This window comes from Malaclemys terrapin, chromosome 7, assembly GCF_027887155.1.
Source record: "Malaclemys terrapin pileata isolate rMalTer1 chromosome 7, rMalTer1.hap1, whole genome shotgun sequence".
Taxonomy (NCBI): Eukaryota; Metazoa; Chordata; order Testudines; family Emydidae; genus Malaclemys; species Malaclemys terrapin.
In genome coordinates this window covers 34,371,498-34,398,328 of record NC_071511.1, presented here as the reverse complement: position 1 = coordinate 34,398,328, position 26,831 = coordinate 34,371,498, and the positions used below count along the sequence as shown (strand labels likewise).

Here is a 26,831-nt window from a genome sequence, read left to right as displayed (position 1 = left end):
GGTCATAGCAAGTCCGGATGCAAGACGTAATCCAGGAGGATAGGCGTTGTGAGGAGACCGGTAAGCCTTTCATTCGGTCGGCCACTGCAACGAAGAGTTGTGTCGTCTTTCTAAAGTGCCTTGTGCGGTCAATATAGAAAGCCAGGGCCCTGCGTACGTCCAGAGAATGCAAACGTTGATCCTGGCGAGTAGCATGTGGTTTAGGATGAAAGACCGGGAGAAATATATCCTGGTTGATATGAAACGGAGAAACCACCTTAGGGAGAAAGGCAGGATGTGGACGAAGCTGCACTTTATCCTTATGGAAAACTGTGTAAGGGGGCTCGGATGTAAGCGCCCTGAGTTCAGAAACGCGCCTTGCTGAGGTGATGGCTACGAGGAAGGCTGTCTTCCAGGATAGGTACAAAAGTGAACAGGTGGCCAGTGGCTCGAATGGAGGACCTGTGAGCTTGGAGAGAACCAGGTTAAGGTCCCACGTCGGGACGGGCTGACGTTGTTGTGGGTACATCCGGTCTAAGCCCTTGAGGAATCTAACGACCATCGGGTTAGAGAATACCGAGGACGCGAGTTCCCCTGGGTGAAAGGCTGATATAGCGGCCAGGTGAACTCTAATTGAAGATATCGCCAACCCCTGCTGTTTTAGGGAGAGGAGATATTCCAATATGAGAGGAATAGGTGCCTGTAACGGGGACGTGGCTCGTTGTTCGCACCAACAGGAGAACCGCTTCCACTTGGCCAAGTACGTGGCTCGTGTTGGGGGCTTCCTACTGCTCAACAGAATCTGTTGGACCGAGAGTGAGCATTGTTGCTCTGCCTGGGTGAACCATGGAGCAGCCACGCCGTGAGGTGAAGAGATTGCAGGTCGGAGTGACGCAGCCGGCCGTGGTCCTGAGAGATGAGATCCGAACATAATGGAAGCGGGATCGGTGTCTGAACCGAGAGCTCCAACAGTGTGGTGTACCAATGTTGTCTCGGCCACGCTGGAGCGACCAGAATTACCTGTGCCTGGTCTCTGCGCAATTTGAGCAGTACCTTGTGGACCAGAGGAAACGGAGGGAAGGCATAAAACAGGTGGTCTTTCCAGGGAAGGAGAAACGCATCCGAGAGGGAGCCCGGAGCTCGACCTTGCAGGGAGCAGAACACGTGGCACTTCCTGTTGTCTCGAGATGCAAACAGGTCTATCTGGGGAAACTCCCACTTCTGGAAGACGGAATGTATGATGTCCGGACGGATAGACCACTCGTGCGTCTGAAAGGACCTGCTGAGTCGGTCCGCTAAAGTGTTCCGGACTCCAGGGAGGAACGATGCCGTGAGATGGATTGAGTGGGCGATGCAGATGTCCCACAGGTGAATGGCCTCTTGGCATAGAGTTGACGAACGTGCTCCTCCTTGCTTGTTGATGTAAAACATGGCCGTGGTGTTGTCGATGAGAATTAACACACAGCGGCCACGTAGGAGGTTGAGAAATGCCTGGCACGCCAGGCGCACCGCCATCAGTTCCTGAACATTGATGTGCAGAGCTATCTGGGGTGCAGTCCACAGGCCCTGGGTATGGTGTTCGTTGAGATGGGCGCCCCAACCCAGAGATGAAGCGTCTGTGACCAGGTGCAGAGAGGGTTGTGGGGCGTGAAATGGCATCCCCTTGCAAACCACATTGTGATCTAGCCACCAGGTGAGGGAGGTCAGGACCGAGTTCGGGACCGTGACCACCATGTTCAGGCTGTCCCGATGTGGGCGGTATATCGATGACACCCAGGTCTGGAGTGGGCGAAGCCGAAGTCTGGCATGCCTGGTTACGTACGTGCAGGAAGCCATGTGACCCAGCAGGGTGAGGCACGACCTCACCGTGGTAGTTGGGAAGGCCCTGAGCCCTTGAATAAGGCTCGTGATGGTACAAAAGCGGTTGTCTGGCAGGATGGCTTGTGCACGTCTGGAGTCTAGGACTGCGCCGATGAATTCTATTCTCTGGGTAGGTTCTAAAGTGGATTTGTCCTTGTTGAGTAGGATGCCCAACTCGTTGAATGTGTGCACTATTATGTGAACGTGATCTCGAACTTGCTCTTTGGTGCGACCGCGCACCAGCCAGTCGTCTAGGTACGGGAACACCTGTATCCCTTGCCAACGAAGGTATGCTGCCACGACAGCCATACATTTCGTGAACACTCTTGGGGCCGAGGATAGGCCGAAGGGAAGGACTGCAAATTGGTAGTGCACCTTGCTTACCACAAATCGCAGGAAGCGTCTGTGAGGCGGGTAAATTGCAATATGAAAGTATGCGTCTTTCATGTCGAGGACGGCGAACCAGTCTCCCGGATCGAGGGAAGGGATAATGGCCCCTAAGGAGACCATGCGGAACTTCAACTTCACTACGAATTTGTTGAGTCCGCGCAAGTCCAAGATGGGTCGCAGACCCCCTTTGGACTTGGGGATCAGGAAGTAACGGGAATAAAATCCCCTGCCCCTTAACTCTACTGGAACCTCCTCTATGGCCCCCATAGCAAGGAGCGTGGAAACCTCCTGTATAAGAAGTTGCTCGTGAGAAGGGTCCCTGAAGAGGGACGGGGAAGGGGGGTGGGAGGGAGGGATTGAAGAAAACTGGATAGCGTATCCCCTCTCCACCGTGCGAAGGACCCAACGGTCCGAAGTTATAAGGGACCAAACACGGTGGAAGTGGGAGAGGCGATCTCGAAAGGAGGGGGTTGGATCCTGGGGGATGACTGGGGCGCCGTCCTCGACCGCACCTTCAAAAGTTCTGCCTTGGGCCTGAAGGTGGCCTTGGTGGCCCCTGGTTCTGACCGGGTTGAGGGCCAGTCCACCTTCTCCTACCACCTCGCCCCCGCCTTCTGGCAGAGTCCTGTCTCTGACGAGGTGGAGGGGGGTAGAAACGTTGAGGCTGGGGCCTAAATGGTCTGCGCTGGGGACCCGCAACATGCATCCCCAGGGAGCGCATGATTGTTCTCGAGTCCTTGAGGCTCTGCAGACGAGAGTCCGTCTTGTCCGAGAACAATCCATGTCCCTCAAAGGGCAGATCCTGTAGGGTTTGCTGCAGCTCCGGAGGCAAACCCGAAACCTGAAGCCAGGAGATCCTCCGCATAGCGATACCCGAAGCCAGGGTCCTCGCAGCCGAGTCCGCTATGTCCAAGGAGGCCTGCAAGGAGGTCCGAGCCACCTTCTTACCCTCCTCTATCAAGGCCCCAAACTCCTCCCTGGAGTCTTGGGGAACCAATTCCTTGAACTTCCCCATAGAGTTCCAGGAATTAAAGTTATAGCGGCTCAGGAGCGCCTGCTGGTTAGCTGCTCTAAGTTGCAGCCCTCCGGCTGAATAAACTTTACGGCCAAACAAATCGAGGCGCTTAGCCTCCTTCGATTTGGGCGCTGCGGCCTGTTGACCATGGCGCTCCCTTGCATTCACTGATGACACCACCAGTGAACACGGTTGGGGATGGGTATACAAGTACTCATAGTCCTTTGAGGGGACAAAGTACTTTCTTTCCACCCCTCTCGCTGTGGGTGGGATAGAGGCAGGAGTTTGCCATATCGTAGTGGCGTTAGCCTGGATCGTGCGGATCAGGGGTAACGCCACTCTGGATGGGGCATCCGCAGAGAGGATGTTCACAATGGGGTCCTGCACCTCCACAATCTCCTCTGCCTGAAGGTCCATATTACGTGCCACCCTACGTAATAGGTCCTGGTGTGCCCGGAGATCAATCGGGGGTGGACCCGTGCTCGTTGTGCCCGCCACTGCCTCATCTGGGGAAGATGCCTCAGGTGGCAAGGGATCCAAGGGCGGGGCCTGGTCCAATGAGCCTTGGAGCGGAGCATCACCTGCCTCTGGGTCCAGGACGTCAGGTGCAGGCACAGAGGCCTCCAAGCCCCCTGGAGGAGGGCGAGAGATGGTGGACTCTGGGGCCCTTCGCTCAGAGTGCACCGAGCGAGAGGCTGATGGTGGTGGAGCCCCTTGAGCTTGGTGGTACGCCCACGGGGTCCAAAACGACCAGTGTGAAGGTCCCTGAGCGGGATCCTCCGCTACCTCCTGCCAGTGGCCCATGTCCGGATCATCGGCCTGTCCCTGAGGGGGGTATGCCGATCTCGATGCCCCATCGGAGGATCGGGACACTGATCTGGATGGCCATGGCGGTGCCGACCGCGCCGAGACGAGCTCCGGAAGGTACGGTGCCATACGGTGCCGGCCCAGAGATGAACGGTCCCTGTGCAGTGCCGGCGAACGGTGCCGAGAACGGGATCGGTGCCGATGACTACGTCGGTGCCGAGAGTCAGACCTGGACCTGGAATGTGATCTTGAGTAGGCCCGGTGCCGGGAGCGGCCTCTCGACGTCGAGCATCGATCGTAGCGGTGCCGAGAACTACGTCTCGATGTCGATCGGTACCGACGATCATAGCGGTGCCGAGACGTAGAGCGGTGCCGCGACGATGATCTTGGCCGCGAGTACGACCGGTGCCGAGGTGATATCTGGCGCCGGGACTGCGAGCGGCGTGGGGACCTGCTTCGGGACCTGGACCGGTGCCGTGGTTCCAGCCCCTGCGATGGAGGGCGCATCAAGGCAGGTTTCCCCCTAGATTGGACCGGACGAGTCAACGGTGCCGACGGTGCCGGTGGTTGGGGCGGTGCCGGCTCCGTGAGAGCGATCAAGTCTCTCGCCGTCGCGAAGGTCTCTGGGGTTGACGGGAGGCACTGTATCACCGCCGGTCGCGGGGGTGACCCTGTCTGCACCGGACTCAACGGCCTCGGAGCCGGAGTCGACGGTGCTGGAGGCACCTGTTTTCGGTGCTCCACAGGCGGACGCGGCTCTACCCCTGGCACCGGGGGAGCCGGCGTCTTCGGCACGGCAGTCCCCGTCTTATGGGATTTTTTATGTCCCGGGGATGACGAACGGCGCCGAGGCACTTGCTGTGAGTGCGGTGCCGACGAGGTCCGGTGCCGTGGAGGCTTGTCCGACGTGGTCGGAATGGTCGGTGCCGCCGGGGCACTGCGCACCGAGGTGCTAGGTGCCGGGGCCTGATGCGCCGATGGAGCGTCCGGGCTAAGTGCCGCCTCCATAAGGAGTTGCCGGAGCCAAAAGTCCCGCTCCTTCTTGGTCCTCGGTCTGAAGGCCTTACAGATCTTGCACTTATCTGTTTGATGGGACTCTCCCAGGCACTTCAGACACGAGTCGTGCGGGTCACTCGTTGGCATAGGCTTAGCGCAGGAGGCGCACTGTTTGAAGCCGGGAGCCTTGGGCATGAGCCCGGCCACGCGCCGGGGGAAAAAGGGGGAGACAACCCCCTTAATCCCCTTAAACTATATAACAACTATTAACAAAGTGAATAAACAACTATCTAACTATATACAACTAGAACTATAACTATAACTGTGAATAACGGAATAAGCTAGGGAGAGTGGAGAACAGCTACGCCGCGCTCCACAGTTCCAACGACCGTCAGGGGCGGTAAGAAGGAACTGAGGGGGCGCCGGGTCGGCTGGGGTATATATTCAGCGCCATGAAGGCGCCACTCTAGGGGGCTCCACAGCCAACCCGCCGGTGTTGCTAGGGTAGAAAATTCTCCGACGATCGTGCACGCAGCGCGCGCACACACCTAATGGAATGGATATGAGCAAGCACTCGAAGAAGAACTGGACTATGCGTCATGAAAAAGATCTCTTGTAAGATATAATTACAAAGCTTATAATCTACTGAGTGTGGTCATCCTATTTGTATAAATGTATCACTCTTGTATCTGAAACTAGAAATATAAAATATAACTCTGAGGGCCTATTGTAATTATGCAAAGTGTGGGCCATTAATGGTGGTTTGGAATCTTGATGGCTCCCATTAACCAGGACAATTGACTGTGGATGGCTCTGTTTGCAGGCAGGCCTTCCTGTGAGTCAGGCTGGGAGGAATGAAAGCTTGGGGTCTTACAGTGACATGTGATCACGTCACCTGAACTGGAATCCATCTTTAACCTGGTGTTTTTCCATTGAGAAGGAGAGGTGGGAACCCAGAGGGACAAAGGATTCCCACCTTATGCAAAAGATATATAAGTGAGTGGAACAGAACAAAGGGGGCAGCCATCATGCCTAGCTACCACCTGAGCTGGAACAAGGGCTGTACCAGGGGAAAGGATTATGCCCAGACTAGGAAGGCATACAGTCTGTGAAAGAAACTTATTGAAACATCTTTGAGGGTGAGATTTTATCTGTATTCAGTTGTATTACTGTATTAGGCTTAGATTTGCGTGTTTTATTTTATTTTACTTGGTAATTCACTTTGTTCTGTCTGTTATTACTTGGAACCACTTAAATCTTACTTTCTGTATATAATAAAATCACTTTTACTTATTAATTAACCCAGAGTATCTCTCTCTATCGGTGTTATAGAGGGCGAACAATTTATGAGTTTACCCTGCATAAGCTTTACACCCTGCCAGTGTGTTCTGAGCCTCTTGGAGGTGGGCCTGTTCAGAAACAGAGAGTTGCTGATACAGAAATCCCAGAGTAGGACTGCTTCCTAGCTAGTGAAGATGGGGTTACATAAAACCTAATGATCACAGTGCCGGTTGGCACAAATATGTCCACTCCCTGATGTGAGGGAGGAATGCTATGCAAGCTAAAAGGATAAACATCAGGGAGCTGCAGGTTATGTACAGACTGAGATCTTGGGAGACCAAGACCTTGTGTTTGCAGGTATCCCAGCTGAGTCCTCCCACCTCAGATCCAGGGATCCCTGACTAAGGTAAGTGAATGCTGAAGCTGAGTGAAAGGAACTCCCCTGCATACATTGGTTGGGACTACCCACCGGTCTAGGGAGTATAAGATGCAACTTGGGACATGCACTAACATGCCTATGTGGTGCCTTCTTGGAGTATACACCTCTGCCACCCAGCCCTGAAGGGTTCTCAGGCACTGTCTGGCGTACTGTACCACATAAGTGCATGTGGCATGTGCCTCAGCAGTCTTAAATAGTTCCTCATTATGGTGAGAGGATAAACTTCAAGTTCAGAATGAGGCTTTGAATTGCAAGAAACCTTGTCTGTGTAGCAAGGCCCTAGCTGTTGTCAACTCCAGAACCGCTCCAATAAATTATATTTTCTCTACTGGAGACAGGACTGACTTGTCTGTATTGCTTTCAGGATCAGGACATATCAGGAGTGAAACCTCTTTCCCCTGAACAAGGGAGGGACTCTCTACAGCTCCTAACAAGGAGAAGCAAATATATATCTTGCAGACTTGCTTTCTTGTGAGAGTTGTCCCTGAAGAGGGATGGGGAAAGGAAAAGGAAAGGTGAGGCAAAAATAAAACAGAGCAAATATGCCACTTCTACCATGCTTACAACCCACCAATCTATTGCAATGTGGGCCCAAGGATGATTGAAGTAGGACAGGCGTTTTGGAAGAATTGGAATAATAAAGGATGGCACTCTTGGAACTGGCAGACTGCTCTCAACCTGCCCATGAAAAATTAGTTCTTGGAAGATGCTGCCTGCCTTGAACCAGTGGCTGCAGATACAAAGGGCAGTGATGGGGGTTATCATTTGTAATCTCTGCTCCTTCTCTATGATAGGTCTTGGACTCAAGAAATAAATCACTGAAAACGCTGAGACTGATGAGGACAGAACACCTTTTGCTTCACTGCTGGAGTGTAAATGCCCAGGGTCTACAGAGTTGCTCTAGAATCTTTGAGACTATGCAGAGTCTCATCTGTCTCTTCTGAGAAGAATGGCTGCTCACAGGGTAAGCCCTGAATGGTCTGTTGCATCTCTGGAAGGAGGCCAGAAGAATGCAACCAGGATGAGCGTCTCAAGTGAAGGCAGAGGCCATGTTGCGTGCAGCAGAATCTGCTGCATCGAGACATGCCTGTAGAGCTGTTCTGGCGACTAACTTGCCCTCCTCTATCCAAGTGAGGAACTCTTGTTTTGCCTCACATGGGAGCTTGTCTTTCAATTTCAAACCCATCCCCCACAGAGTGAAATCAAAGCATCCCAGCACAGCTTGCTGGTTCACAATGTGAAGCTCTAATCCACCTGTGGAATAAAGCTTCCTCCTAAATAAGTCCAACTTCTTGTCCTCTTTATTCTTTGGTGCTGAAGTCTGGTGTCCCTATCATTCCTTTTCATTGGCTGCTGCAATTTCAAGGGGCATTGGAGGAGGATGGTTATACAGTGCTCAAACCCCCGGGAGGGGAGATAGTACCTTCTCTCTACTCTTTCAGCAGTCAGAGGCAGAAAAGCTGGGGTCTGCCAGAGAATCTTGGTGGGCTCTAAGCCGCATTTATTGGCAGAGCTATTCTATCTGGAGCTAGATTAGAACAGCCACTAGCTTGTGGAATTTTTCCCACTCCTCCAGGTGGATATCATGTGCCCTAGCCATCCTCCTCACAGCTCCTGATGGAGTCTTAAAATAAATCACCCAGAAGTGGAGAAAGGCTCCACCATGACTGTCTCATCAGGAGAGGAGGAAGAGGATACTAATGGTTCAGTTCCTATAGTTGCTCATGTAAGAGATCCCAAGTCTGCTCAGTACCAAGATGCTTGTGGCGACGATGCTCCTAGCGCCCAGCAGATGGAGTCAGCTCAGATGGCTGCAGGGATGCTCTTGACTGGGGTGAGGAACCTACGGGTCCCGAAAGGGCCACTAATATGTCCCTGGACCCCAGCTATACACAGTCCAAGGATACCTCCTGTAAACTCCCTGCTGGTATTGTGGCAGAAACCCGGGCAGGCAGGTGGCATCTCTCCCCCAGTGGGACCAGCTGGGTTGGGAAACATAGGAAACCACTTCAGAGTCTGATATGGATGAAGCTTTTTCTTGAGACCAAGGTGGTACGGTACCCTTTGGACTGCAGAGGAAGACTGACTCTGAAGCGGAGACAGGGATATCATCTGTGCCTTTCCCTTAGATGGTACTGGTCTCATTGGTACCTTGATGCCACATCTGGTGGAACTGCTTAGTGGGGAGGGGAAGGCGCTGGAGGTGGTACCATCGTCACTGGTGCCAGGTGAGACTCTTGAACCATTGGTGATGGCAGCACTGAGATTCAACAACCCTTTCGCAGCCTTAAACACCTCAGGAGTAGACTGGGTACCAGAAAGATACTGTGTGGTACACTGGGGCAAGGAGATGGCAATGAAGATGCTTGGGGAACCAGGCTCGACAGGCCCACATTGGCCTCTGGAGTCAACGAACTCCCCTGTTTAGAGGTGTGCTCTAGGGAGTGCTTCCTTTTTGATCACCCTTCTGAGTTTTTATTAGAGTTCATCCTCTTTGATGGTCCTCGTGCCGAGTCCGATTCTTATGCCTCTTCTCCGGCACTGGGGATGCCAATCTGCCTCTCGGTATCAGTAGCGTGGCAAGTGCGCTACTGACCAACGCCAAGGTGCTCTATATCCAGAGCAACTTAGAGAGCTCAGATGGAGGCCACAAAGCCAATTTGATGAGCAGATATTTTAACCTGACTGCCCTGTCTTTTTTCTGAACAGGGTTAAAGCCCTTACAAATGCTGCACTCGTCCCTCACATGAACTTCCTCCAGGTACTTAAGGCAGCTGGGGGTGAGGGTCCCTATTCGGCATAGCCGCAATAGAGGCAGGGCTTGAAATCCAGAGAGTGTGGGGGATACCTCCGGTACCGGGACTCGTACATGCTCAAACAATAAAAACAATTTTTTTTAAACTAACAAACTGAGTAACTACTAGATTGCACTAACTACACATAGGTACAATATATAGGTATTGAGAAAGACTTGCAGAAGCAATGATAGGGAGCTTCAATAACCGTAACAGGTGGTAGGAAGGCAATGAGGTGTGTGTGTGTGTGTGTGGGGGGGGGGGTTAGCCCTTTATGCCTGACCAATGTGTATGAGACAGCAGAGAGTACTCAGGCTGCCCCGACAGGTACTATCAAGGAAAAAAACTCTTCAACAACTGTGCACTGGAGAGCACAAATACCTACAGTGTAATGGACATGTGCAATCACTCAAAGAAGACTTATTCAGAGTCCTCACTTTAACAGCTAAAGTAAACAGTATTACTGTGTGAACAGAAAAGCCACCAGAATGAAGCCAAAAACTTTTTGTTCAGGTTTCAAATTAAAAAATAAGACATAGCTAAAAAGATTGAAGTGATTTCTTAGGGTTTAATACCAGACAATATTTTGATAATTCTGCTAATTAAAAATGACAAATTAATTATTGTTTGCAGTACTGTTGCAGCCCTATTGATCCCATGAGAGAGACACGGTAGGTGAGCTCTGTGTAGCTCGATAGCTTGTCTCTTTCACCAACAGAATTTGGTCCAAAAGATTACCTTACCCACCTTGTCTAAATTAATTGTTGTAGTTTGTGCTGATCCAAATACTTTTGCATAGTATAAAAATATGTATTTGGTCAAAAGTTACTCGAAGAAAAATAGTAATGTTGTTTGACAATATTTTTATATTATACCCCTTGAGCTGGCTCCTTAGAGCAGATGAATTAGGAAAATATCCATTATGTGATGTAAATATCCAAGCAAAATATACTGATGAGACACTGCCTGTGAACTCACCCCACAGCACACATGATCATCAGAACCCCACACTGCTTTCAATAACAAAGGGTAGGATAGGTCATAAAAATACTACCTAAAGCAGAAATGCATGATGATACATATAAAAATAAGAAATAATGGTGTAGTATAAAGGCTTCATCAACATGAGTCAGAGATGAACACATTACTCCGAAGTGAAGTCACAGCAAGTTTTATGCAGGTCATTCCAAACAAGTGCCAATAAAACTTTTATACCTCACATAAACTATTTATGTCACATCACAGAAAAACTATTTTAAAATGTGTTAAGGGTTTTAATAAAATATTATTGGAACTATTATATTCTACTCCTACAAAGCCAAGTGCCTTATTTATAATTCCACCCCACTCTTTATCGCCTTGGTCGAAACCATGAGGCAGTACCACGGGCGCATGCGCAGAACAATGGACACTACTACTTTTAAAAGCTCCGGGTCCATGCTCACAACCCTCCGTGAAATACAATAACCAATCGCTCAAAGAAAAACTATACATGGCTCAAAAGGCAAGATAAATTAATATTAAATTGGAGGCAAACTTAGATTTTAGGTAAATTTTTGAAATGATAAATGTTTCTTCCATTCATACAAATCTCACCTTTCAGCTTAAGATTTTAGGTCCTGCCAGATTAAGAAGCAAGAACTGGGTCTTACTAGGTGACTAGGTGACTAGGGATTCCCCCCCCCCCCCCCCCCCGCCAAAGGTACAGGAGCGCTCATTCCTAATTCAGCTCTGAAATTGAAGGCTAGTCTCTTCCTTCTTAATTCTGCACCTCTCATGTGGGCCAGTCAAATCAAGTAAGGGAACCAGCAAGCCTAGAATAGCGAATCCTAGTACCTGGTATATGGCAAATCATTTACATGAACTTTCCAATCCCATAAAGCTACTAAACAACTATTTTCTGCAGCACCTTTTGGTTTTTCTTTGAGAATGTACAGTGCCAGTTTCTGTGACCCAAAAGGCAATGTTTGTACCTGGCTACTTAGAGGCCTTAAATATAACAAGTCTAAATCAATTCAAATGCAAAGAAGCAACTATGAGAAAACAGCCAATTTTTCTTCTTTCAACTTTCTATGGAATTAGCTGAAAAACTGACAAGCAGCCAGCACACTTTTAAGAATCACAGAAGTGAGGAAGTAATTTCTTCCAAAAATACTTGCAATATGAACATTATTAATTTTCAAAGTCATGGTTTAATGCAGGATTAGAGAAAGACTTGATAGAGCAATATATTATACAGTGTAGTAACATTTCTTTTATGCTATTTTAACTTGTGATTGATAAACCCTCACCTTAATACACAACAGAGCACCATAAGATGAGTGGGCACATTAGCTGGATTGAGCATTGCTGGTGTATCTGATCTCATACAGGCCAAAAATGCCCTCATTCTTCGGTTCTTGTCCTCTACTGCTTTTCCCAGCCACAGCTTCTTCAGATTGGGACAGGTCCACTCCCTGAATGCAAGCGCTTCCACCAGTTCAGGGGTCTGGGGAGATTTTCCTTTGTAAGCAGCCCATTCTTTAATTATCACTGGTGAAACTACAGAACAAAAACAATTGAAAAAAATTTCAAAGTCTTGTATATTTTAAACTTCATATACAGATAGCCTCCCCATTTAAATCAATAGGTCATTTTAACCCAGGTGGTGTTATATTGGCTGTACTGATTCTGTATCATGTATGCTAATTTGCATGACTAGTAGCCAACCAGCAAGGTCCTGAAGGATTATTTCTTTCACATGCACTCACTTCAACACATTCTCTAATATGCAAGAGTTTTCATAAAAACACAAATATATTGTAGGAATATTACTGTCAACTTGTTTTTAACCTAATTAGTTAATTATCCAAATTATTTTTCTCTATCATAATGGCATAATGGAAGATAAGCTACTTAATTTCTCTTTTTACACAGATATTCTCCTAATTCGGTTTTACATGTTTGATTAAAGAGTTGGAGGGATGTAAAATGAAGAATATTTCCCAAAACAGCACATAAATACAAAATACTTCCTAAGAATCGGCTGCTTTCATCCCTACAACTTTATTTTTGTGCAGCTAATGGTGATGAACAGGTGGCAAAACAAAAAAGGAGGACTGGAAAGGAGGGGTGCACAGGGAGTGGAAATGGAAAAGGAAGCCTTGGGCAGTGATGTCTAATGTTCATTTGACAGCTGTGATAATCACACAGGCCTGGTGGAAAGGGGCAAGATGGTCCCTGGACATAGGGGCAGGCTTCAGATCAGCTGTGATATGACAAACTGATGTAACTCTTCACTCTCCTGTCAAATCTGTTCTCTGCGAAGACACTGGGTTGGTTAAGGAGGCAGAAGACTGGCGTCCACTGCAATACCTGGGTTTTGCTTTGTGGGCTGTCTGCCCTGGTGGTAGGACAACATCCTCTGCCTTTGCTGGCAGGTACTTGTATGGCTTTTTGTAGGGAGACAGTGTGTAAATTCCGACGTACCATAGTGTGACCCTTGAGAAAATGGAATAATTTGTCGGTCCTTTGATTGAAGAGCTCCATCTCCTGAAAGGATAGGTCCTCTATCATGAACTGTACTTGGTATCCTCGATGTCGGGAGCCACAAGGCTCATCTGATTGTGACAGCCATGGCCACTGACCTTGCAGATGTATCAGATGTGATCATGGCTGCCTGCAGTAATATCCTTGTATCCATCTGGACCGCCTTAATGCTCTCCTTCATTTCATCACTGTACTCCTGCAGGATTTTTGAAAGGAAAGAAGTGGCCCTCTCTCATGTGAAGCAACTGTATTTAGTGAATAATGCCTGGTAGTTTCCTACCCAAAGCTGCAGTGAGGCTGATGAATGCGCCTTGCATCCAAAAAGGGTCTAATTTCTTAGGATCCTTGTCCATATGAGTATGTTTAGTGAACTTCAGTTTTTCTTGTACTTGTGTTTGGGTCGGCGTAGAAACACTCTAAGCCCTTCTAGGGCACGTAATACTTCTTTTCTTTCCACTTCCAAGTGAGCGGAGAAATGGCCAGGATCTACTATAGTCCTTCCAGTTCCTCTATCCACTCGTTAATGAGTAGGAGGGTGAACCTGGCCAGTGCTGTCACACTGAAAATATAAAAAAACTTAAGACTTTCTTGTATGAATTTGGTCTCAATATCGAGGGTCTCCACAATTCTGGACTAGAAGTCTTGGAAGGATTTAAAGTCACTGATCACGGTAGTGGGGGATTAGGCTGGGGTCACTGCTTCATCCAGAGATAAGAAGGTTTCCTTGGGTGGAGAAAGGGATCATTGTGGTAGCCCCCCCACCCCAATCATCTCCTGCAGCCCCACATCTGTTTCCAGTGTGGATGACCTAACCAATGATAGTGCCAGAGAATGGGATCTCCTCCTCCTGCTAGAAGCACAAGAGGGTAATTTCATCCTGTGTCTCAAAGAAGGACCTCAGTAATGCCAATATGGCCAAGCTGAAATGCCATACAGATGCTGATGTGGTTCAGAGAGGCCAACCGAGTCCCACTTTCAAACCTTTTTGGGCAGTGATCTGAAGCCCTTATGCTCTCTTTGGGATCATTCTCCAATGGCATAGGAGATGGATCTCTGCTTGACGTTGTCAAGGAGTGTCGGTGATGGTGCGGAGAAGTATTTCTCTTCTTCAGAAGGTGGTGCCATGGGGAAATATGGAGCTGGTTCCAGTTCTAGTCACTTCTTCAGTACTACGAACATGCCTCCACGGCTTATCTTGGGTCCTTACTCAACTGTCAGGGGTATCAGCACCATATTAGTACTGGATCTTTGATTGCTTAGGGCCTTTGTCTTTGGAAGAGCGATGCTTCATGAGCTCCTTCAGTTTAAGCGCTATCTATAAGATCAGTCTTCTTGTGCGACTCTATGTCCCCTCTGAGTGGGAATAGAAGCCAGCTTTACTACCTGCCATGCACACCTATAGCGATAGACACTGACACATACTTGAAGAATTATATATTCACGCATATGGGTGTGCAATATATGTTGTATATAAAATCTCTCTCTCAGAAAATACTATATAACATGAATACACAGCTGCTCAAGTTGCCACAATTGGTAACTGAGAAGACAGTAAAAAAAGAGTCACAATAACTAGAAGCCTTAGATCTCCCTAGCCCCCGTCAATCTGGTTACAGATCTGGATATTGCATAAAAACCACCCATGTCACATTGGACAACAATCTCATCTCAGCAATGGGTAGCGATCAGGTGTCTACGCTGATATTAGTTTTATCAGCTGCCTTCAGTTCCAGTGAACATTAAGTACTGTTGACTTGCCTGAAGTTATTTCTATGTGAGAGTGGGATGGGGCTCCTTGAGCAGCTTTGTTCCTTGAAGGCTGAAGCCCCAGAAGATTGTATTTGTATCATCAATCCTAAGGACGTTCCTGTGCAGGGTGCTGCAGGGTTCCATCTTGCTACCATTCTCGTTCAGCATATGCACAAGGCCAGGACTGAGTATTTTTGTGTACTTTTTAACTGTATGATCTCAGTGCTGTAGTGGACATTGCAATTAGGAAACTTGACTCCTTTGCACAAAAGGAAGAAAATAATGGCTGAAATTCAAATTGTAGCTTCCTCCATCTAATTTGTTTCACCAACAGAAGATAAGCTGTGGTCTCATTCCACTTCATATATGCAAGAAGACAACTTAAGTTCTTATGTATAATTAGACGTAAGCTGGTATCCAATGGGAAGAACTGGTGGGACTTAAGACCTGGCCCTACACAAAGCCCAAGGGCATTCTGAAATCAAATCTGTAAAGTACAAAACAGCTTTGTTTAGGTCTGAACAATGAATAAACATCTTGGCAGAAGACTAAATGATTGCAGTGTAACTCTACCCTTACTCAAGGGATAAACAGGCAATACTATCATCTTGGTAAATTTAATGTTGGATGAATTAGTCACTATAATTGGAAATTCCATACGAACAAATTTAAGTTAATTGCCAGGAGGAAAATAGCTACATATAATTTTTCATCCTAATTTCCAAGAAGATTTTGTTGTTCAACAGGTTGCTTCTTCCTGAAAAAAATACATGCTTTTCTCTGCATCAGGCTCAACAATAAATGTTACTATTTACTGCAAAGGAATAATACATTTCTCAGAGTTTTTTTTTAAAAGGACACAGTCAACTAAAAAATACTTGTGTCCAAAAAACAAAACAAAACAAAAAACTCCCTACTTCCCCACGCCAAACTTCCTATTACTGTAAATGAAAGCTATTGGGGAAAAAAATCTATTTTTTTTCCAGTTTGTTCACTTTCTGTATATTGTTTAACCATAATCAAGATTTCCCTGTTTGTGTAAGTCTTTCACACAGTGAAAGAGGAGAGAAAAAACCTTAAAGGAAAGCATGGGTGAAAAACAACAAAAACTTTAAAGAAGATTCAGAGGCACATATACTTATCCTTTTAAAACTGAATAGACAGTCTCCATGTAAGTTATTTTTTGCCAACCAAACCGTATCTCCGTGGAATGCTGTGTAAGGAGGGTCAGCCATGAGAGCTTGCTTGGGGTTTGCTGATCCTTCTCGCTGATGTAATGGTGACTAAAAAGGCTGTCTTCAGAGTAAGGTGATATAAAGAGCATTCAGAAAGAGGTTGAAAGGGGGGCTCCATGGGATTTGTAAGAATAACATTAAGATCCCACCTTGGAGGGCATTCTGTTGACTGGTTGGTAAGAATGCAGTAACACCTTTAGAAATCTGGATCTCAGAGTATGAGAAAAAAACTGAGCATGACTATACTGGAGGGTAGTGTGGTGAGACTGCATCCAGGTGGACTTTGATAGAACCGAGTGTCCAGGGTGTTTCAAATATAAAATATAGTTGAGGGGTTTTGGTACAGAAGCTTTCAGTGGGTTGAGATTGTGCTGGGCCGCCCAAATTGAAAATCTTTTCATTTAAAGGAGTAAGTCTTCCTTGTGAAGAGCCTTCTACTTTGCAGCAGGATCTCTTGTACTTGTAGTGAGCGGCTTCTGTTGGTAGCACTCAGGTGACGAACAACCATTCTATCAAATATTGTGACTTTGGGCATGGATGAAATACCTCACCTTGTTTCTGTGATATTATGAATGGACTGTCTTGCAGTGGTACAGAAGCCTAGACAGACATTTTAAGGAGCTATGTTAGCTAGAACTATCCTGAAGATATCCGTAACAGTATGACTGCAGCCCGTTTGATTTTGCACATCACTCTTGGAATCAAGAGAATCGGCACAATTGCATACATGAGACCTTCATCCCACTCTATGAGGAAGGTGTCTTGCAATGATTGAGGACCCATGCCTCCCTAGAACAAAAGGTTGGGCATTTCATATGGTCTTTAGTGGCAAACAAGTCTATAATAGGATTTCCCATTATACTGGTTTAAGGATGGAGCTGTTCAGAGACCATTTGTGGTTGGAGATGGATTGCTTGTTTAGGAAGTATTTTAGGTTGTTGCTGGCTCCTGGAAGATGAAAAGTGACAGGATATCCCATGTTCATAAACAGCGTATCTATAACTTCATTGACTCTTGATATGGGATGATAAGAAGGCACCTTCTTGCTTGTTCATACAGTACACTGCAGATATGTTGTGGGCAAGATTTTGTGGAGTTCAGTAGAACAGGCTAGAATGCTATGCAAGCTAACCTGATTACTCATAAGTTTTGTATGTTTATGTGAAGAGTCATGTCCTTTTGAGACCAAGTCCCTTGTTTATGGACACAATCCAGATGTGTGCCCCAACCTATACTTGATGCATCTGTGACCAACATCTTTCAAGGGGAGATATGGAGAAGAGGGCTCTGAACATTCTTGTGGTCTACCCACCAGTTCAGAGCTAATAGGATACGCACTGGGACCACCATTTGCATGCTCACTATATGCTGTGGCAAGGCACCTCCTTCTTCTCACCAGATTTAGTGCTTCCCTCTCTGGCAATGGCAGGCCTGGGGTAATCAGCCCCACTCACGGCAGAGTTTGCCTTCCCCCTTCTGTGCTTCTTTAGTTGTACTTTAAGGGTAGGCCTGAAGGTTGGCTTAAGGATTGATCTTCCACCAAACAAAGGAAAATAGTTCCATAAACAAAGAAAACCCAGTGGGATATCTTTCTCTGCCTCCTCCCGGGTGCAGGGTGTCGCCCTGTTGGTTGCCCTGGGTGTCTTGCCCAGCAGGCCTCAGGTTTGACAGCTTCCCCTATGGTAAGGAGTCCAGCCTCCCACTCTGGAGAAGCTTATTTCCCAACTGCCACTAGCCTGGCAGCAGTGTGTCTCTGTCTTCCCCCTTTTCTCTCACCAGAGGAGGGGTTTTTAAAGACCTCAGGCAGGCCTTAATTGGAATCAGGTGTCCCTCACTGACCCGGGTAACCGCTTCTCAACTACTAGGGAAGAGGGCCTTTAACATTCTGGGGCTAATTTATCTGCCTTCTAGCACCCTCTTGCAGCCTTCTAGTCTGACTGTCACAATGCCTTGACCTTAACCGGCCTTGTAATGGACACAGGTGAAGTCTGGCTAGGGGCATCATGCGTGCGAGCAAACGTGTGGCCTAGAAGTTTGAGGCAATTTCTTACTGTAGTTGCTGAATTAGATTTGATACCAGTGATTACTGTATGAAGAGAAAAATCCTTCTTCAGGAAGATATGCTTTTGCTAATTTGGAGTTGATTAGGACTGCTATATAAATCCATGGCATGTCCACAACTTGAATACTGCACACAGTTCTAGTCACCCCATCTCAAAAAAGATAAATTAGAATTGGAAAAAGTCCAGAGAAGGGCAACAAAAATGGTTAGAGGCATGGAACAACTTTCATATGAGGAGAGTTTAAAAAGACTGGGACTGTTCAGTTAAAAAAAATAAATAAAGAGATGACGGGGGGGGGGGGAGGGGAAATAGGTCTATAAAATCATGAAGGGTGAAGAATGTGAATAAGGAAGTATTATTTATCCCTTCACAACACCAGAACCAGTGGTCACCCAATGGCAGTAGGTTTGAAAACCAAATGTAAGGAAGTACTTCTTCACACAATGCATAGCCAACCTGTGGAACTCATTGCCAGAGGATGTTGTGAAGGTCAAAAGTATAACTCAATTCAAAAAAGAATAATGTAAATTTATGGAGAATAGGTCCATCAATGGCTATTAGCCACGATGATCATAACCCCATGTTCTGGATGTCCCTAAATCTCTGCCAGAAGCTGGGACTGGATGATGGGGGATAGATCACTTGATAAATTGCCCTGTTCTGTTCGTTTCCTCTGAAGCATCTGGCAACAGCCACCATCGAAGACAGAATACTGGGTTAGATGGACCATTGGCCATTTTTATGTCCTTATGTTTTCCTATAAATTCTATTATCTGTGATGGGCTCAGAGATGATTTCCCATAATTCATCATGAATCTCAGCTGTTTGCATAGGTGAAAAACATATGTCAGGGTTGTGGCAACTTCCTGATGTGATCTGCCTAAGATCAATCATCTACATTGAGATAAAAGTGAATGGCATCACCTCAGATATGTCACCACCACAGATAGACATTTTGTAAAGACTCTTGGTTCTGTGGAGAGACTGAATGGTATCATTTTGTATTGGTAGTGACTGGACCCCATTGTGAATTGCAGGTACTTTCTGCAGGTAGGATGGATGGTGATATGGAAGTATGCATCTTGTAGACAGCCATGAAACAATCTTGAGCCTGAAGGTCAAGGATGATGGAGGCTAGAGTTACCATCCTGAATCTGAGATGGCATATATATTTATTCAGTCTTCTCATGTCTAGAATAGGACAAAATCCCCTTTTTCCTTTGGAATAAGAAAATATCAGGATTAGAAGCCTCTTCCCCTATATTCCAGAGGAGACTTCTTCTATGATTCCTAGGCAAAGTAGGGAAGCCACTTATTTGAGCTGATTTTCATGAGAAAGGTCCTGAAGAGGCGCAGGGAATGGGGTCAGCAGGGGGTGAGAACCAAAAGTGGATGAGATAGCCATGGATGATACTTCCAGGACTCACCTGTCTGTTCTCATAGACCATGCCTGATGGAAGAAAGCAAGGTGGCGTACAAAAGTTAGAGTTTAGAGATGGTTCCTGAGTAGTTCAAGTGTGACTATGAACTCTTGTGAAAACCTTCTCCCTGGAAGCCAGTGCAGTGTGACAACAGTTGAGGAAAATGCCTCCTCTGAGAAAACCTCTGTTTCTTCTTGGGCAGATATTCAGATCATCTGTATTGGTGTTAGAAGTCTTCTGCCTAGTTTGCCCCTGCACCTAACCGGCTTACAGTTTGTGGTATGTGCTCATAGAATGGAATGTGGTCCTGGAATATTTGAGGGACTGTCATCTGTACGAGTGCTAAATAATTCTGTGCCCTTGAAGGGCAAATCCTCAGTTTTGCTTTGCGTTTCTTTTGAAACGCCAGAGGCTTGTGGACACAAAGCTTTGCGAATAGTCACAGAAATGGCCGCAGATCAAGCTAGAGTGTGGATGCATTCATGGCTGCCTGTTAGCAACATTTTAGCTGTTAGCTGACCTTCCACAATAATGCTTTTCAAGTTCTGCTCTGGAGTCTTATATTCACCTTCGCCGCTAAACTTGCACACTACCCCAAATTGTATCTTGCAAATAAGGCCTCGTAACTGACAATTCATAGCTTCAGTGATGCTGATGAATTGTCCTTTATTCCAAATAAGTAAGTTTTTAGATCTGTATCTTTTGGGGTGCTTGTAATCTGCTTAGTCTGTTCATGGGTCACAGAGACCAGCAAGGAAGGTGGGTGAGGAGCCAGCACAGAATGGAAGTGGATGGTGTAACCAGATGTTATAAACTTCCCACATCCACCTGTTGGATGTTATCTTTTCCCAGAACACCCAGATTGGTCAGATCATTTCTAAATAACGGGAGAAGAGGAGGAGACTGGAACTTTCAATCTGAATGGTAGCATGGTTTGCAGCTCTCAACCTGCATATCAAAATGAATACTTGCCAGATGAAGCCATTTACAATACACACTTCACTTCTCTACAGAGGAAAGAGGACAGTAAGCTATCTAAACTCCTACCTGCCACAGGGGGCTACAACAGTGGTACCCTCAACTCATCTAACAACACTGTCAATCTTTCCAACCACACACTTAGCCCAGCAGAAGAGTCTGTCCTATCTCGGGGACTCTCTTTCTGTCCCACCATCCCCATGAACATGATACAGTTCTACGATGATCTGGAAGCCTATTTTCGTCGTCTCCGACTCAAGGAATATTTTCAACGCACCACTGAACAGTGCACTGACCCACAGGAACCCTCCTACCAACACTACAAGAAGAACTCTGCGTGGACTCCTCCTGACGGTCGAAATGACAGACTGGACCTCTACATAGAGTGCTTCCGCAGACGTGCACAGGCTGAAATCGTGGACAAACAACATCACTTGTCCCATAAGCTCAGCCGTACAGAACGCAATGCCATCCACAGCCTCAGAAACAACTCTGACATTATTATCAAAGGGGCTGACAAAGGAGGTGCTGTAGTCATAATGAACAGGTCGGATTATGAACAGGAGGCTGCCAGGCAACTCTCCAAGACCACATTCTACAGGCCACTATCCTCTGATTCCACTGAGGAATACCAAAAGAAACTACACCATCTGCTCAAGAAATTCCCAGCTACAGTACGGGAACAAGTCTACATGGACACAACCCCAGAACCCCAACCAGGGGTATTCTATCTGCTACCCAAGATCCATAAACCCGGAAACCCTGGATGCCCCATCATCTCAGGCATTGGCACTCTTACAGGAGGATTATCTGGCTATTTGGACTCTCTCCTCAGACCCTACGCTACCAGCACTCCCAGCTATCTTCGAGACACCACCGACTTCCTGAGGAAACTACAATGCATTGGTGTTCTTCCTGAAAACACCATCCTGGCCACAATGGATGTAGAAGCACTTTACACCAATATTCCACATGAGGATGGACTATAAGCTGTCAGGAACAGTATCCCTGATGAGGCCACAGCACACCTGGTGGCTGAGCTTTGTGACTTTGTCCTCACCCACAACCACTTCAGATTTGGGGACAACTTATACCTTCAAGTCAGTGGCACTACTATTGGTACCCGAATGGCCCAACAGTATGCCAACATTTTTATGGCTGACTTAGAACAACGCTTCCTCAGCTCTCGTCCCCTAGTGCCCCTCCTCTACTTGCGCTACATTGATGACATCTTCATCATATGGACCCACAGAAAGGAAGCCCTTGAAGAATTCCACCTGGACTTCAACTATTTCCACCCCACCATCAACCTCAGCCTGGACCAGTCCACACAAGAGATCCACTTCCTGGACACTACAGTGCAAATAAGTGATGGTCACATAAACACCACCCTATACTGGAAACCTACTGACCGCTATATGTACCTATATGTCTCCAGCTTCCATTTGAGACACATCACATGATCCATTGTCTACAGCCAAGCCCTAAGATACAACCTAATTTGCTCCAACCCCTCAGACAGAGAAACACCTAAAAGATCTTTATCAAGCATTCGTAAAACTACAGTACCCACCTGGGGAAGTGAGGAAACAGACTGACAGAGCAAGACGGGTACCCAGAAATCACCTACTACAGGACAGGCCCAACAAGGACAATAACAGAACATCACTGGCCATCACATACAGCCCCCAGCTAAAACCTCTCCAGCACATTATCCACGATCTACAACCGATCCTGGAAAATGATCCCTCACTCTCACAGACCTTGGGAGGCAGGCCAGTCCTCGCTTACAGACAACCCCCCAACCCGAAGCAAATACTCACCAGCAACTACACACCACACCACAGAAACACCAACCCAGAAACGAATCCCTGTAGCAAACCTCTTTGCCTACTCTGTCCCCATATCTACTCTAGCAACACTATCAGAGGACCCAACCACATCAGCCACACCATCAAGGGCTCATTCACCTGCACATCCACTAATGTTATATATGCCATCATGTGCCAGCAATGTCCCTCTGCCATGTACATTGACCAAACCGGACAGTCCCTCCGCAAAAGAATAAATGGACACAAATCGGACATCAGGAATGGTAACATACATAAGCCAGTAAGTGAACACTTCAATCTCCCTGGTCATTCTGTTACAGATTTAAAAGTCACCATCATTGAACCAAAAAACTTCAGAAACAGACTTCAAAGAGAAACAGCGGAACTAAAATTCATATGCAAATTTAACACCATTAATCTGAGCTTGAATAGGGACTGGGAGTGGCTGGCTCATTACAGAAGCAGCTTTTCCTCTCCTGGAATTGATACCTCCTCATCTATTATTGGGAGTGGACTACATCCACCCTGATTGAATTGGCCCTGTCAACACTGGTTCTCCACTTGCGAAGTAACTCCCTACTCTCCATGTGTCAGTATATAATGCCTGCATCTGTAACTTTCACTCTATGCATCTGAAGAAGTGAGGTTCTTACCCACGAAAGCTTATGCCCAAATAAATGTTAGTCTTTAAGGTGCCACCAGACGCCTTGTTGCTATGTAGTCTTGTTTGCAGAGGTCAAGGTCTCTTGTTCTGGATTCTTGGCCATTTCCCGAATGGCTTAGATGTTCTTTGCTGAAACACTATCTATGCAGAACAAAACTCTGAAATGACTGAGGCCTGTTAGATTTTCTTCTGTTAGCAGGAGTATAGTTGCCAAGAGAACAGAGGATCGCTCTGGAATGTTAAGTGAACTAAGTGACTCAGCTGTCCTCTCACTGACTAGTTTTGGTTCCCCAAATGAGAGTGTCTGGACCTCTTTTGGATGGAACCAGGATGCATGAAGCATGACTACTGCAGTAGCCATGAATCAGGACACCATATCTGCTGCATCTAAAACAGCCTGTTGAGATGGCTTGGCTGTAAGAGGACCCTCAGAGATGATGAACTGAAATTGTTTCATGCTCTTATGGCAGTTGCTCAATAAAGTAAGCAAGCTTATTATAATTGATGTCATTGTATTTTGCCATAAAAGCTTGATAGGGTAGTTTGCTACTCTGAATTGCAAACTGGTACTAAGTAGATCTTACGACCAAAGAGATCCAAATGATTTTGATTTTTCCTCGGGTGATGTTGTTTTAGAAAGCTGTTGGTTATGTTCATTTGCTACATCATCACTAACCAATTAGGTACTGGTTGGAAAAAAAAAGGTACTCAGATCCTTGTGACAGTATATAATATTTCATGTGAGCTCTTCTACATGTTGGAGCTAAAGTTAGAGTTTACGAGACTGTCTGAGCTGGCTCCAGCAAGGCATCATTAATTGGCAGGCCTACTCGCCATGTGACTGAAGTGTGGAAGCTCCATGAAATTGTGTGGAGCTTCTTGGATTTCTTCCAAGGGGATCTGTAGTGATTCAGCTACCTGTTTCATCAAGTCCTGATACTGCTTAGAATTGCCGCATATAATGGTGGTGGAGGCATTACAGCCTCATCAGGCAAGGAAGATATATTTGCTGGTACTAAAGTTCCCTCTTCAGTATGTTGTTCCTCCTCAAATGGCTGTTGAGACTGATGCAGAGGATCTTATGGTAGAGCTGGCTGCCTCCACAGCTTCACTGTCTCAGAATCCCTCAGATAATACTCATTATCTCATGAGTTCCACGACAGCCTGATGTGCCCCATATGGATATGGCTGAGGACAAGGTGACTGGTACCAGGTCATTTGAGGGTGATATTATGTATCTGTCCTGTCTAGATGTTGTAGATCCCTATCTAAGTGGAAATTTGGGGAGGAAGCCCTGGAAGAGTAATCTGAGTTCTTCACACACAGGTAAGAATCTGATGAATAAACATCAGATTCAAATGAGAGAGCAAAAGATGGTAGAGTGACTGGAGACAGAACTCTAGATCCAGAGAGTAATGCAGAGCAAGATGGTACTGGAGACAATCTTGTGTCCAGCACCAAAACATCTATATCCTCTGCTAGTAGAGAGGACTCTGGTTCTTCTGAAATTACTAAGTCTTTAGACAACATAAATCTACTTAGTACAGGTGACGAAAAGAGAGAAGGCAACTTGGACCCTACTCCCCTACGAGCCACTGTTGGTACCAGAGGATCCATAGACTTACATGCACCAAATGGCCCTCCACAGCCTCATCAGCACTGCACACTTATTTAGGAAAGTCACAGCCAGTACTGCTTACTTGCTAAGCATTGCAAGTACCATAGGCTTAGTAGAGGCAGTGAGTCTCCTCTTTGTTAAAAGTTTACTCAGTACTAAGCTAATAGAGCCAGGCTTCAATGTCAGTACCATCTCAGCCTGTGCACCGACGGATTTTTAACACTAGGTGCTAAAGTAGTGATTTTCCTGATCAGTAACCAAGCACCAGTACTGAAATCTCCTAGAGCCTCAGCAATGTCTTTATCGGGACATGAAGTCTCCATAGCAGTGACTCCCTCAGGCAATTTCAGCCTCTTATTGTCCACTTCTTTTTGAGGTGATCGAGGTCGGCTCCTATGTTTAGAATGTGTTGTAACACGACTTCAATATGATCTCCTTGCACCGTCCTATTGGTTGCATGGGTCCTGGGAGTCACAGAAACTCAGAGTAGTCTGAATTTCTGCATTTCCTTATACAAATGGGGTCCGAGGCTCTGGACCTGAAGAGACCCACACAGATGAATCTATAAGAAACATTTCTAATTTGGTTTCTCTGATCTTTTTAGTTATCCTGCCAAATGATCTACAATTATTAAACTTAGAAAAACATGAACTTCTACTAAACAATAGAGAAAACTTATGTGGTTGTCATTCAAGGGAATAGCATCCCTGCAGACATCACATGACAAAGCAAGGAGATTTAGGCATTCCCATCTAGAAAATTAAACTCCCCATTCTGACTAGGGAATTGAGAAGACATGGGGGAAATAAACCCTATGTTCCAATAAATTTTCTCTAAAGCTATTTACACTAACTATACAAACAAAACTAATCACTACACTAAGCACTAAACTAACACTATCTATTCATCTAAGTATTTACCATGTAAATAAACAAGCTACCTAAAGTGGACACTGCAGGACACTAAAGCCCTGTTTCAAGCCTAGGTGGTGAGGCAGTGCCCCTATATATCCTCAGTAAGGGGTACAAGGATAATCAGGCTGCATTTGTGGACCAATCAGACACTGCTGGCAAAAATCTCCAAAAGCACATGTGCCCTGAAGTGGAGCACCAATACTGTAAGGGACCAGGGCATAGGCAGTCTGGCCTAGCAGTCACAGCTGGGCTGAGGTCTGCACACTAGGGATGGTAGTCACCGAGCAGGAGTTGGAGGAATTGCAAGAGCCAGGTCCCATAAGCAAGAGTCAGGGTCAGAGTCAGGCTGGAGTTGGAGACTGGAGATCAAAGGCCGTACCAGGCTGGAATCAGGGTCAGAGTCAGGCTGGAGTCGGAGACCAGAGACCAGAGATCAGAGGCAGTTCCAAGCTGGAATCAGGGTCAGAGTCAGGCTGGAGTTGGAGACCGGAGATCAGAGGCAGTACCAGCTAGAATCAGGAAGCAGGAATGAGGGTCACAATCAGGCTGGGATCGGAGACCGGAGATCAAGCAAAGTCTGGCACTGCAGCAGGCTGAAATCTGTCCATTGCCCAGGCAACTTTCTGGGGCAACTCCTGGGGTTAAATAGGGTGCTTGGCCAATCAGAGGATGCAAGGTATGTTATTCTAGGCCTCTTGGGCGGTACTTCCTGTGGTGCCTACTCTCCACAGTGCTCCCCGGCTGTGCCTCTGCATGGCCTCCTTGTGGCACTGTGGGAACATCAGCTGTCCCAAGCTCTGCAGATCCAGGTTCTAGACCCCAGATCCTTACACACAGCAACAATCAATCCAAGAAATCATAAGGGACTGGTGCAGGTGCTCTTGTTCTGCTCTTTATGCCCTCACGTGGGTGAGTGGGAGCACAAGGACATGCATGGTACAGGCACAGCACAGTAGCTGCTGCTATTCAAAAGATCCCAACCTTGGGTGCATGCACACAGAACCATTCTTGAAGAACAGCACTTGGTTTTGTTTGGCCTTCTGAAAAAAAAATAAGTTCACTAATTGCATCTTCTAACAATTTTTTTTATGACTTTGATAATTACATACAAAGAACATAACAATATAAAAGTATGGCAGTGGTCAGTTAGTTTATATAAATATTTCATTACCCTACAGTTTGCATATTCAACGACAGCACTGACACAGTTTACCATGTGTGTTTCACAAACCTAACTCCGACTCATGACAGTTACATACTCTTAAAA

General features: G+C 46.6%; 1 protein-coding gene across 2 annotated transcripts in view; it reads right to left on the bottom strand.

Annotated features, from left to right (window-relative positions):
• The window catches only part of FAM120A (family with sequence similarity 120A), a 131,030-nt gene that overhangs the window by 28,518 nt on the left and 75,681 nt on the right, over positions 1-26,831 (bottom strand). For both annotated transcript variants that reach the window (XM_054034177.1, XM_054034176.1), the window contains exon 11: positions 11,854-12,103. In XM_054034177.1, the coding sequence (XP_053890152.1) occupies positions 11,854-12,103 (250 nt within the window). The remainder of the gene's footprint in view (positions 1-11,853; positions 12,104-26,831) is intronic.